Genomic DNA, 15,138 nt, shown 5'->3' on the forward strand with positions numbered 1-15,138 from the left:
AACTGCTCTGGATTTATAAGAAAGCGACACACTCATGATACACAAACTCTTCCCTTTATTATTGTAGATTACTCAAGAAGCAGGCAGCACAAATAATAACAATAAGCTGGTTTGACTTGTCAAGGTGAATTTTTGTGCGTCAATTGTAGAGCCATTTTCTTAGTTTTTAATTTTATTTTGAAACACAACAACATCATGATTCAGCTTGATGGAACTGACAAGAAATTCTGTACCGTCAGAATTAAATCTTATTAGTTCTTTTTAATTTTCCTAGTAAACGTGATGTTTAAATGATATGTATATAGCAGGATTCAAAGTATACTTCCGTGCGACACATTTACCTCATAGTTCCAGGTAGGCCTCATAGTTCCAAGTATTCTGACTTCGTTTTTTTTTTCTGAAATTGTTGTCTTTCTGTCTAAAAGAGCTCGGAAGATGTCAGTAGGGATATTAGATCTGTAAAGCTTAGTGATAAGGCGTTTGTGCCAGAATCTAACAGATTTTTTAGTTATGTTCAACATAAACATCACTGCTGTCTCTTTCTTAAAAACGACTAGCCGTTTCTGTTATCTGTATTTTTTTCTGGTATCCAATATGTTATGCGTAGATGTTTTTGCTGTCGTTTTCAAAATAAAATTTTTTTAGGAGTTAAGAAAAGATAAGTGGGTTTGCATAGGGAATTAAGGAGTCTTTTCTGGTTTAGGGAAGAGATTGATGTCAGATTTTACCCCACTTTTCAGGGAAATAGCTGTTCTTGAGGCAGATGCTTAAGTTATAGTGACTTTGTCTAGGTAATTTTTCAGGATAATAAAATTACTGCGAAATCAAATATTAAAAATAAAAAAAATCAATATCGATACATAAATGTTACAAAACACTCTTCATTTTTTTAACGGAATTAACATTGAAGGAGTAAACGTAAAATATTTTAATGTCAAAAGGCATTATAGTTAACAATAAAGACTAATCAACACGTGAATTTTAAATTGTAGTTTTTTAAAACACTTAATGATCAAAATATCACAAAATGAATTTCGCGTTTGGCAGAATACTGTGAAATTGTCAATAAGCATTTAAATCCTCAGAACGATGATTTATACATGCTTGTTAAGGAAAATAAACTCTTCTCACTTTTTCATGATTTGTAACAATCCATCTTCGAAAGTCAATGGCATGACAATCACAACTCCATGGATTGCTAAAAACCGACACTAGTCGAAGTCTTGAAAAATCTGCTAGTAACGAATTTGGCAAAGTTTTCAATTTATTGTCATGTAAGAACAGACGACGTAGACCATTAGGTATTTGTATATTTGTCAAAGACTCCAAGTTATTGTCAGATAGGTTAATTTCTCCAACTGTATCAGCAATTACAACAGATTCATCAATAGTATAATAGTTCTTATTCATATGAAAACGGAATGTTAAATTAATTTTAAAGTAAGGTGAATTCTGAAAAAAACAAAAACAAAATATGATTAAATAGTTTTGTCTTTAATTTAGTACTATTGTAATATTTTATATTAAATTTTTGTAAATAAATTAAAGTTAAACATATCACTTTACAAGGAAAAGTTAAAATAGACAAAAATTCATATTTTGAAAACATATAGTAAATTGACATATTGTACAATTTAAAGAATGCAGTATTGAACTTTATTTTATAATTTTTTGAATAAAAAGAGCAATAAAATGTGAATAAAGCTAAACCTTTAGGAAAATTTGAGATTTGTGTAACACCTTTTAAAATCTATAAATTTAATTACTATAGTTATAGTTATTGTAATTGGGTACGAACTTTCGTAAATGAACAATATTAATGTAGTTTTCAAGTCATTACGTCACTGCATTCATGTCTGCGACTTTGAATGTTATGGTTATTACATTCAGTAACGTTACCGTGTGATGATTACAACATAGCTTACTGAGAGGACCTAGTCACATGGTGACTCTGTAAGACGTGGATATGTCACAGTTTCGTCCAATGGTGAGACCCTTGCGACATTGTAAATCTCATTGTGATCTCATATTGACATCTGGTTGACATCAATATCTCTAATATTTCCTTCTTATTTTTTCTCACCATTTCGATTTTAATAAATTATAAAATTCAAATTAAAATTTTATAAAAGTACTTAAATTAATTTTAAACTACGGATTATTTAAGGAACTTAAAGGTGTCAAGAAAACAATATATTCTTAAATGCAAGATGCTTTATATTCTATTAAAAATTTGTTGACATTTCTTCCTGAAAAAAAAATTCTTTGTTGTGCAAACATTATCTGTATTTTAAAATGGAATAAAGCATTTTATACAATATTAAAAGATAATAAAACATTTGAATAATGCTATATTTGCTGACTTTTTCACTCAAAACCAATGTAATTTTTCTACTTGTGCAATAATACTTTTAAATAAAATAAAACTTATAAGGACTGTTTGAGGCTATTAAAGTTGTTTAAAATTTTAAATTTTTGACATGAATCTTTAAAAAAATGTAAGGAAATATCATTTTTTATAAAACTTCATTTAACAATTTAATGGTAAATATTTATAATAGAGCATATACCAAATGAGAAAACTACCAAACCTCTACACTATAAGCTGTAAGAAACTGAGGTATGATTGAGACATTTTTGGAGCTACAATCCACTGCCATGAAGTACTCTTCATCATCATTTGCACAGTAGCAATCGCATTGTGACGGGCAATGATGATTATCGCTTGGGAATTCTGGTACACAGATGCCTTTGCCTCTAAACACATCAGGAGCTTTTGGATTGGCGAAGATCCATTGGATAAAAGGTAGAAACTCACAGTCACATCGAAATGGATTAACTTCAATATGGGAGAAATATACAGAAATGAAATTCATCATTAATATAATATAATTAAAATTTCATAACAATTACAATTCCAAAATAAAAGTAAATTTATTTAATCGTAACGAATTTGCATTATTACCCGATTTATTTTCAATCCTTTTTAATTGAAATAAGATAAAGTTTCAGAATGATCAAGATTTAATACGAAATGGGGAATATCTAAAAGTACAATTAATACTTAAATAGCAGGCAACTTTACGGCAAACGTTGTATTTTCCTTTTCATTTGGTTGGCATAGTAAGCTTGACGAGAAATTAAAGCTTTTTTAAACTTATTAGAGTCATTGGAATGCCAAGCTTGTTTTCTTAAAGATTGAATAAAGGTTACATTTTTAGCTTTTATCGTGAATTTTGTTTTTTCCTTTTCTCATTCCAGCTTTGTCTAGGCTCTCAAATGGAGCATTTCGTTTGTATTAAAAACTTATTTAGGCCAACATCAGAAAAACTTGTTACAGTGATTAGTCGCGAAATCTATATATATTTCTCTTACACGGCAACAAAAAAAGCCCCATTACAACTCCCCAATTGGCAACGCTAGAAAATCGATCAATGACTGCCGCTAAAAATGTCACATGCAAAATCTAGCTGAGGTGGCTCAACATATAGCGCTTTTAAAAACGGCAGCTGAAATAACCAGAGAGAGCATTCTCTTCCGAAATTCACCCTATCAGCTGCGTCAATCTCATACTATTGTAAGCTAGGCAGAAGTGAGTAGTCTTTGTCGATAGATCTCTATTTTAGTATTTTGCCGAAAGTGCTTTTTTACACTAATTTATATATTACGAAAATATTTGACGATTTTTGATTTATACCACGAATTTATTTGTTTTATTATAGTTATTAGTTATTCAATGATAAATGAGTCTCAGTCGTGCTGTTACGCTTTAAGATTTTATACTACAGCGCATTTTTAATAGGTTTAACGAATTACATGTCATTTATTTGAATTCAAATTTATTTTAATGACTTAGTATTTACTAAAAAGATGTAATTTTTTCAAAAAAATTTTTTTATATGGATTTGAATGATTGTTTTGAATTCTTAGAATTTTGTGCATTTGCAATGTACCTAAGTTAGTAACGAGCGAAGCGAGCTTGGTTTGCGAAGCAAACCATATAAGATTGAGTGGCAATTTTCGGGAGTTGGCGAGGGTTAGCGAGCAGGGGGTGCAGCCCACTAGTTTAAAATAAACCTCGAGAAGGTGAATTTATCCTCGATTGGAGAAACTTTTTACATCCTCGATTTCTGAAGGTTTTTCTAGCCTTGTTCTGTAAATGCAGCTTCAAGTTTGATATAAAAGGGTTGTTAATGCGAACCTCATAACGAGTAAATTAGCATAGTTAAATTTAACTTGGTTTCAAGCTTGAATGGTTTATTCGCTAATCATTTATAAACCTTGTTGGGCTTTGTGATAAAGGTTGTGGCGAACATTAAAATCAACCTTACTCTGATATTTGAGAGTTTTTCACAAGCGTTGTTGACGATATTAGACGATAAATGTTTCTGTCTAGATAAGAAAAAAATTGAATTGGTTCAATATTTTCTAGTAATTTACGGGTTCAGATTCAAGATAAAAGTTTGCCTTAAAGCTGAAAATAACAAGTATTTTTAGGATACGCTTTTTTAATGTTTTTCAGATTGGTGATAGAAGTTTAAATTGACTATTCTCTATTTTAGTCACCTGATATAGAGTGCAGCATTAAATTCTGTTTATATTTGGAATATATGTTCAATAATTTGGTATTTAGGATTAAAAAAAATCTCTGGTTTTTTGGTAGGATTGAGCTCCACGAATTCTGATCGAAAAGTGAATCAAATTAATTTTTATGATGTTATTGCATAATTGGAAAAAAAAGAGATAAAGCTGCGTCTGGCAGGTTTTGAATAGCATAAATGATTACTAGCCAAGAACAATTATTCAGATTTTGATTTTTAGTTTAATTAAACTTAAATTAAGAAAAAAATTAACATTCTTATAACAATTTTTAGCAGTTAGTAATAACATATTTCCTGAAACTCTTCTATGGCACATTTTTTCTGTAAAAATGAAATTCTTAGCTATCCTGTATGCAAAGAGAAAATTCATATCGAAAGTTAAACGAAAACTTCTATCCAGAAAATACGAATACTTAAAAAAAAAATCACATTTTATTACGGCATAAAATCTATTTCATATAATTTTGGAATTCTTCATAACGAAAATAGTTTTTTTGTTGAAATTATGATTTTAAAACGAACATTTAGTCGTATTAAATTTATATTTATGTTACCTCGTTCGATTTGGAGAATACTTTTGTTAAAATAATATAAATGTTTTAAAAAAATTATTGTACATTGTACAATGCAGAAAATAACTAAAATTGGAAAACTTAAATAACTTTTGATCTACAAATATGTTTTTGGTGTTAATTTGCAATCTACCTAATGGAGAAAAAGAATAACATTAAATTTGCTTATTAATAAATGCAGACGATATATAATCTGTAGTTAAAATCAGTTCTTAAAAAATACGTACTTCGAGAGCGTATTTTTTTTTCTGGCGGAATTTAATTCTTAAACTGCAAAATTTAGCGATCGAAAGTTAGTTGCCCTGTAAATTTGTTTTACTTATTACACATTTAACCATGTCTTAAAAAATATTAAACTGAATCAATTATAAAATTCGGCTATTACGAAAAAAAAATTATTTTTACTAGGCAAAATTATTTTTTCAATATTTTTTATTATTTTTTATAATCTATTTCAAAGTTGAGCCAAACAATTTTAAGCAATACGATTAATAAACTCGGTAACTCGTTTCTAACTATATGGTTTTATATAATGTATTTGATTTCCTAACTTAAAGACTATTTGTACGGTGTTTAACTAGTATATTTAGTGTTGTTTATTAGAGAACCAATAACATTGCATATCAGTAGGTGATAAACCGATCATTTATCAATCACCGAACCAAAAGTTATTAGGGTGTTCCATTTTTAATTTAACAAACTACAGATAAACATTTTGTTGAACCAAAGCTGAAAACACTGCCTTCTGCTACATTGAAATTTGAATTAACTAAAATACCAAAAATGACTTTTTCTCGCATTCTTTAGTTGACGAGGAAAATATAACGTATTTCTTGAAATCAAAACTTAATGTGTAAACAAACGAAAATAATTGGTTTCTGTTTCATTAGGTAAATAGTAATTTGGTGCATTGAAACCAACCTGGTGCCTCGTACCTGGTGCCTCGAACCTAGTGCCCCGAAATTGAGATAATTCGTCAGATTAAATTTAGGTAATGGATCTGTATACAAGCGCAGCATTCAAGTTCAGCTTTGATTTAACATAATGGAAAGATTGATATTTTTATAAAATTATACCACTCAAATCTACATATTTTAGAGTATCAGGCATTTGCTCTTTTCTTAGAGTTTCAATTGAGTTGTTGCTCAAATACAGAATATCTAATTTAGATAAATTGCGAAGACAATTTCCAACTGTTACGATACGATTCCCATTAATTTTTAAATAATATAAACTTTTCAGACCTAAAAATTCTCCCTTTTCAAACACCTGTAAGCAGAGACGTACAAATCATTATTATAAAGTAAAAAAATGATACTTAATCTGAATAAAATATTAATGTATAGAATTCAGATACACAATATTGTAACAATTGATGATTTGATAGTGTTTTGAAATTGAAAATTTTGAATTAAGCAATGAAGACTTTTGATTAAAAAAATAATAATATCCGTTAATAGCAGTACTTAATTTTTGTAACACTAGAACTGCACAATGGGCTTGTTGCAGTTAACAAAATAAAAGAACCTTTTATTCTTAATTGCTAAATTAAAAACATAAAATGTAGCACAGAAAAAATATTGCAAAACAAAAAAATAACAAAATTTTAATATTTAATTTAACGAAAAAATCTCACCTTGTGAGAAAAAACACAAGAAAGTTCAACTAAAAAGAAGAAAAAGAATGTTCTACTGATTCTCTTAAAAAACAAAGAGAAAACGAGAGCTACCAAAACAATATGTCCTTTTTTAATTTTGTGCTTTTGCCAACCTGCAACTTCAATTATGTTCTTTGAAATTAATCGTCTGCTACCATGTCTTTGAAAATAATCGTCTGCTTGTCAATCTTCAACAGGGCTATTAGCAACAATATGGGAAACATTCTTGCGGATGATCCGAAGACAGGCCATCACAGTTATCATCCTCCGCAGAAGGGACGTTTCCACTGCTTTGTAGTCCGACAAACTACGCCAGAAGTAGAGCAGTTTACTGTATAACAGTTTAATGAAGGTCGAAACTATGCATTCTTTCAGGTTCATCTCAGGTTGATGGAATTGGTTACCCACCGTCTCATTGACCGTAGCCAGAGATTCTTAACTTCGATAATCTACTGTTTTATTAAGCCTAGTTCAAATTCGCCTTAATATTCTCTCTGTGCTACTAGTATGTTTGATTTATCTATACAATATATTAGGCGGACCGGAAAGCAATGTCGTTTCGGTGCATTAAATATTCGTTAGTCTTAAAACCCAAGTCTCTTTTTATCCATTTCGATTCATTCTCGACCCAGCATTGAAAGGTTGTTGCTAACGAGAAAGAATACATTATTGATTAAAAATAAAATCCNTATATTTTTTTTTTGTTATTATAAATTTTAGTACTGAAAATCGAAGAAGTAGTGCAAAAGGATATTCTTAGTGTTTAACTACACTAGGAACTGCCCATGGTTCTTGTTGCAGTAGAACACCACTTTGGCGTATAGTAGTTTACACCATTTTTGGTTTTAAATTCTTTTTACAGTTTACTGTCTAAGATTATAGTGAGGATATAACTTTTTTAGGAGGCCTTTTCCGGTTTCAAAATGTAAAAATACAGTTAGTGTAACGAATCCTCTACAAAAATTTAAAGTGTTTTTGAGATTTATTTGAGGTATTAAAGTTTATTTGAGCTTTATGTGCAGTTGACTTCAAAAACAACCTTACAAAATCAACTTCTCAGAGTTTATTACCAAAGTGAAGTTGTTTTATTTCTACTTGAGGTTTTATTGAGGTTCATAGCAACCAGCTTAGAAAATGTTGATTTTTTAGGTGTACAAGTGACTTTTTTACACTTTAAGCAAGTAGGTATATTTGAAGTGTGAATTTAACTACGCGATTTTAACTGAAAGTATAACTGAGTGATATATGATAGTTTGACTTTATGAGATTGAAATTAAGGTTTATTGATGAGGTTATCTTTGGTGCAAAACATAACCTCATTTTCTACCTTTGGTATATTTATTTACACCTTTCAGCCTCCAAAACATCTTTATTTTCTCTTTTTGTATTGGATAGATAAGAAAAATTAGTTGGTCCCTAAGAGAGGACTCCTTATTTCAGTCTTAACTTCTGCTTTCAACTCATTCATAGATTATCACAGATGAGACAAGGAAGCCCGCCTAGGCACTAGGTGCTTTACATGCATTTCTAAAAATGCATGTGAAAAACAATTCAATAATTAAAAAACCTCAGACATGAATTGATATCTCGATAACAAATGACAAATATTTGAATCGGAATTGACAATTATTCTTTTTAAGAATAAGAGCCTTGATGGGAAAGGGCAAAAATAATTGCAAATAAGTTTTTGCAGTGATAATTTTATCATTATTTATTTACTCCGCAGCTTCACGAACGACTTTCATATTATAGAAAACGAATAAAAGCCTTTAACGCAGATGGGACACAAGTGTCCCTTTCATCTATTTTCTTCTGACGTTCCAATTAAAAGCAAAAATATACTTTGATATATTTTAAATACTAATAACAGTCTAATAGTTATATCATCGAAACTATATTTGTAGATAAATTAGCCAAAGATGCCAGAAATCTCAACCTTAATGACTGTAACGTCTCCATCCAAGATGCAAATGCAATTGCTAAATCTAAACTAAGAGAAAAACCAATTCCAACGAAACACATGATATGTAATATAAATGCAGATAGACCCACAACAAAAGCTATATCGGCTATGTCATAGACACGACAAAAAAAACTATATTTGTACCGAAATATAAAATCTAGAAAACGTAGTGGGAATTTCTTTTTCATTTCTATTCAAAAATGTATCAATGATTGATTGTGTAAAATAAATGAATTCCAATCATGAATAACTGTTTTTCTTATATCTAAATAACTGCAAATAAAGGCAAATTTAAAAAAATTATTTTGTGGAAATATTTTTGTTTTTTAAGATTCTACATTCAACTTAGAAAAAGTTTCACCTATGTTTCCTGCTTTATTTTGTAAACCATAAATTATTAAAATGCTAAATATATTATTTTTCACCTTTTTTGACATAAATAAATCCAAAATAAAGAAAACATTTAAAAAATATATTTAATTAAAAGTCTGCGTTAAAGGGATAAGAATGTTCAAGGGATAAAGAATGCTCTTGTTCATTTTTTAACACATAAAACTCACACTAATGAAGTTCGATGCAAGGTACAACTCTCGCAACTCTGACAAATATTGAAAACTGCCATTCAGTGTCCTTAGATGGTTATGGTTGAGATTTAGAATTCTGAGTTCGTTGCGGTAGCCTGCAAACGTCAAACGTTCAATCATTTTGATTTGATTTTCCTGAGCCTTAAATTCAAACAATTCTTTGAGGCCTTTAAAGTCCCATGCTGTCAGCTGCTGAATTTCATTCTTTGCCACATGTACGTGTCTCACTTGGCCGAAACGTAAAACTGTACCCAAGCTTAGTAAACGGTTGTTGAATAGGTTTAATATTGCCAAGCGGGTCTTGAAAGCTGTGAAAAGAACGAATTATGTTCAATGATCGTGTTGATGTTCGTGTAATGATAAACATTGATTAAGAATATTTTGAATGATGCAATTTTCGCCATTTCGAAAATATTACAGTTCCTGTGATTGGGGTGGAAATAATTTTGACATTGGTGAAATTGAATTTTCGCTCCAGATTCAAAGAATGTGCAGCAATTAACTGTTCATCGCATTCTTAATGGCACACAGTGCACAATAAAGGACTATTTTGAATAACTTTTGATCTAACGTTCCAGGCCTCATTCTAAATGATTCGAGGGGTGACCTCGAATATGTTAATTAATTAGTGCAGACGATATTTTAAATTACGAAATCAGGTAGAAAAATGTAAAATGTAAAATTATCTATTTTAAAGGGATGCAAAAACTGTATACCTTAAAAAGCAAACATTTTCGGTTATTATTGAAAAAAAATTATAAATATCATTTACTAGAATTTACTTTTTGCATGGAACTATCTTTGGATAAACGAATCAGGTAAACGTCAGGCTGGAAAAATATGCACTAAATGCCCCAGAGATTTTCAGAATTGATGGAAATCAGTTTCAGTTTGTACCGAATATAATATCTTGATAGTCATTACAACTCATCAGCCGCATTAACTTCCCAGACGGGCTAGTTCAAATATATTTGAAGCTGGATGAGTTTAATGAATTTTATGTTTCAGGAAAAAATTACGGTTCTTCACAATAACAGTTACTTAACAATATTTAGTTAAGTATAAATAAATAATTTCAAAACTGGATTTCTCAATTAAGAGATTTTGATTAATTGTCTAATTATTAGTAAGATGTTTAGAAAATTTATTATAACTCATCAGCCGCATTATCTCCCAGACAGACTAGTTCAAATTTATTTGAAGCTGAATGAGTTTTAAGCTGGATGAGTTTTAATGAATTTTATGAGTTTCAGGAAAAAATTACAGTTCTTCACAATAACAGTGACTTAACTATATTTAGTTAGTGTAAATAAATAATTTCAAAACGGGATTTCTCAATTAAGAGATTTTGTTAAATTATCTAATTATTAGTAAGATGTTTAGAAAATTTATTATAACTCATCAGCCGCATTATCTTCCCAGATAGGCTAGTTCAAATTTATTTGAAGCTGAATGAGTTTTAAGCTGGATGAGTTTTAATGAATTTTATGAGTTTCAGGAAAAAAATACAGTTCTTCACAATAACAGTGACTTAACTATATTTAGTTAGTGTAAATAAATAATTTCAAAACGGGATTTCTCAATTAAGAGATTTTGATAAATTGTCTAATTGTTAGTAAGATGTTTAGAAAATTTATTTTTTGTTATGTAAGAAAAAACATTTTTGGTAAAAATTGAATCGTTCTATTTGGAAAACATTATGCACAAGCTTGATTTTTATTTATTTATGTTTATTTTGAAGAAAAAAAATTACTTTCGTAGCATTACTGACTTAGAAACTGTGTGAAATTTTTGACGTGAATTAAATTAAATTATTATAATAATAATAAAATATCTTTTAAAGAGTTTTGCAACCGGAGGACATAAAAGGTAGCGTTTAAGTTGTAAAAATTAAAAAGAAAAAAAATAGGAAAGTTTACCTCTAATTTCTCGTATTAGATTTCCTTCGAGCGATAAATACACTAGCAATCTGAAAGCTATTCTTGGATAAGGTATTACCTCGATCCTGTTATAACTGAGATCAAGTACTTGAAAATGTAACAAATTTTTATAATGGCTCATATTAAAATTACGAATTTGACAGTGTCCCATCATTAAATATTTAATATTTGGTGCTTTAACTTGGAAAAAGTCATCAGGTACTTGCTCTATGGGATTACTTGAAATATTGAGTGTAGTTAGGTTCCATGCAGTCGTAGGTAAAATAGCGGCCACGTCAGATATGTTGTTGTAAGCCAGATGTATAAACTAAAAATTGAAAAATAAATTGACTGATAAATACAATTAGGAAATACGTTTCACGTTTCGGATTTACGAAGCTTAAATAGTATAATTGAAAAACAACATTTAAAAAGCTGTTTAAATACACCAGAAATGTTATCGAGATGGTCCCTTAAATTGTCAAATACATTTCAAAGTGCGAAATACGTTAAAAACGTGAAAAATATTTTCTTAGTTAAAAGTGAAAATTTGTTATTTAAGTTTATCTTTGAACGGTTTCAAATGTGGCACTTCAGTTTTGTTCAGAATCGGTCTACTTTTACTTCTTTTGAATGTGAAATAATAATAATAAAAAGTAAAACGTGTCCATTTTGAAAGACATGAAGGTGGATTCCGATGGTAAATTTTTTTTTGGTAAAAGGCGTTTTATTCTGGAAGTTCTGCGTCCTTCGATTTAAGTCTGAAGAAAAAACTAAGTATTTTTCCATTTTTAGTCACCATAAAAAACTCGATTTTTAATTTCATTAATTTATTTATTATTACTTTCTAGTTAATTTAATTATATCTGAATTTGGAATAGTAACTTGTATAGCAATGAAATACAGATCTTCATTTGAAATTGAGCACTGCATCTAGTCAGAAGTGATTAGTTACCGTTTATATTTTAATATTCTATAATGCAAGGGTGATCTCTTTTTAGGTGATAATGCAATGGCATATTCTGTTTGTAACGAATAGAAAACTATTGAAGCTCGGCGTTAGGTCGTATAATCCATGCAAGAACCTCATCACGGATTATTACGGCTATCCACCACATAGATCCAGTTGAAGTCAAAACATTTTAAACAGTTATTTATTAAAATTTCGATTGGCGACAAATTCAAATTGGCGAGTAAATTCTGGTTACAATGCTTGAGCAACAATCGAAAACTTTTATTGTCGTAAGAAGTATAGTGCTTTTGGGGAGATTTCAGTACTCTAATTGATTAGTCAGTTGTCGGAAATTTTATTGGAAAAAGTTTATTTAGAGATGAAAAAAATTTTAAATTATTTTTTGCTTTAAAATCATATCACTCGGAAAGGAGTTCCAGCATAGACATTAGTACTGAAGATGGTAGGAAAAAGGGTGAAATTTCGATTCTAAGATGCACAGTATGCACGCCTTTCTTTCACATAACAAGTGCTAAAACATTAAAGAAAGCGCTTTTCCTTTTCGTTATTATTCTTTTTTCAAAATGGCAAAGTAGTTACAGAAATACAGAAAAAGTACAAAAATTTTATTAAAATGCCATGTCTATAAGTAAAGACAATTATAAATAATTCCTTTTATCTTTGGCACTGAACTTAACTGGTAAATTTTAGTTTTTTCAGCATTGTGAGCTAACTACACTTCGATGGTCGTTAATTATAAAGCCATCCTCATACATATTTTCAAACTAAAGTAAAAAAAAAGCTACCGGAATTAGTGTTTTCCGTTCTCATTTTATTCGAATACATTCATTAATGCATACGGATGTAATATCTATTTTGTTTACAGAGAGAAAAAGGTATTAAGGTCTACATACTGGTGGGTGTGTATTCCTGAAGAGATGGTTAACGTGTAGCAGCTGATTATGAATGAGGTCCACTTTTTTCAGCTTCTTCAAGGAATCGAATAAATTAGGAGGCAGCAGTGTAAGCTTGTTATAAGAAAGATCCAAAATAATCACATTGTTTGTACCCTATCAAGAACAAAGATTACAATGGGAATGTTATGAAGATTGCATGTATTTTTATTTACCATTAAAAATGAAAGATTACATTAACAGATAAAACACCCACGTGTCGCATAGTTCAAGATAGAAAGACTAAGTACATTAAGTAATTGTACACTTACGGTTTGAATGTTTAAATAATTATTTAAAAAAAAATATGAAAAAGTTCCGAAAGCTTTCTGTGCTTTATTACTACATATTATCTATGTTCTCTACTTATCATAAATTCCTTTTTTTTTTTTTTAGTACTATGTCCCGAGAGAATCCTTTCCACTACGGAGGGAGCATATGAGCAACTCCTAGCCCTCAGGCCGGGGAAACCACACCCAGCCTTTTTATCCGGTTTGTGGAACATTTTAAAATTTTTTTTTTTCAATAGAAAAAAATAACATGGTTTGAAATTTCTAAAAAAAAATGGTTATTTTACTATTTTCAACCAAAGTAGTGTAATAACCATAAAAGATGGTAATCAACGGTTGAGTTGACGGTGTATGGCTTACGGTAAAAAAAAAACCCAGCTAGTTGACTGTTTTCACCGAATGTGGTTAAACAACCAGAATTTTACCAACGACATCTAGGCTTATAGCTAATGAGAATCGAGTGCACATTTATCGAAATCTGGAAGTCAATATTGATACAGTGATACTTGAGATCCAATCGAACTTTACAAAAACGTATTTAGGTCATACAGATGCGTAATCAAAAATTATAATTTTACTCAAGTTTTTTTACAAATATTTGATGTTTAGTTAAAATCTGATCAGTAGAATTGGAACTGAAAAACTCTGATTACAAGATATTAATTTTAACCACACTGTTTCATTTCTTTATTTTTTACTTACCTACAGTAAAACAAAAGTAATGTATATTTTTTTCCATATTCATATGGAGTTTAATTTGGGGATATTGAAAATGAAATTTAACAAGTCTTTGGGATAGTGCTGTAAATTTTACCTCACCTCAAAGACATCGGGATTAACATCCAGGATGGAATTATTGTAGAAAGATATGTACTCCAGTGAGGGAAGGTCCTTCAGCGAATCACCTTTCAAGGAAGTCAATAGGCTGCTTTTCNTAATCACTAAGATTATCAGTTTCACTTAGAAACTGCTTCAACAGACAATTCCAACTGACTCCTCATTTACATCGAGAAAGTTCTATGCATTTCTTTCAGACGAGCGACATCTGGCGGGATAACATAGAGGCTGTTGTTTCGCTTATTACATTCTCGGCTATTTTGACGAGTTTCGTCCTCGAAACAGAATGACTAAAAAAAATATGATTTTTTCTCCTGACACCATATGTAAATGCCTTGGTTACCATTAATAAAGTCAATCAAGACATTAAGTGATTATGCTTATTCCTTAATGATAACATGAGTCACACAGATTCTTAAACAATTAATATCGAACCACACAGGTTCCCAGTTTCACACAGAAACATTTAGTTACACAGGATCGAACCACACAGGTTCCAAGTTTCACACAGAAACAAACTTCAACTAACTAATAACATAGTCACATAGACTTTAATCACTAAGATTATCAGTTTCACTTAGAAACTGCTTCAACAGACAATTCCAACTGACTCCTCATTTACATCGAGAAAGTTCTATACATTTCGTTTAGACGAGCGACATCTGGCTGGATAACATAGAGGCTGTTGTTTCGCTTATTACATATATATATTATAAATGAGTGTCTGTCTCTCCTTGTTCTTCGATCGATCGAATTCGATAAACCTGGCATACAAATAGTTTGAAACACGAGGAAGGTCACTGTCTACAT

At 30.0% G+C, this 15,138-nt stretch overlaps 1 protein-coding gene across 1 annotated transcript in view; it reads right to left on the reverse strand.

Moving 5' to 3' along the window:
• LOC107448357 (protein toll) overlaps positions 1-14,419 on the reverse strand; it is a gene marked incomplete at its 5' end in the record, with an annotated part of 34,800 nt that extends 20,381 nt beyond the window's left edge. Inside the window, 7 exon segments of the mRNA XM_043043752.2 lie at positions 1,132-1,452; positions 2,592-2,839; positions 6,250-6,442; positions 9,354-9,685; positions 11,297-11,624; positions 13,163-13,318; positions 14,311-14,419. Of these exon segments, the coding sequence (XP_042899686.2) occupies positions 1,132-1,452; positions 2,592-2,839; positions 6,250-6,442; positions 9,354-9,685; positions 11,297-11,471 (1,269 nt within the window).
• Positions 14,420-15,138: the final 719 nt, after the last annotated feature.

This window comes from Parasteatoda tepidariorum, chromosome 2, assembly GCF_043381705.1.
Source record: "Parasteatoda tepidariorum isolate YZ-2023 chromosome 2, CAS_Ptep_4.0, whole genome shotgun sequence".
Lineage (NCBI taxonomy): Eukaryota > Metazoa > Arthropoda > Arachnida > Araneae > Theridiidae > Parasteatoda > Parasteatoda tepidariorum.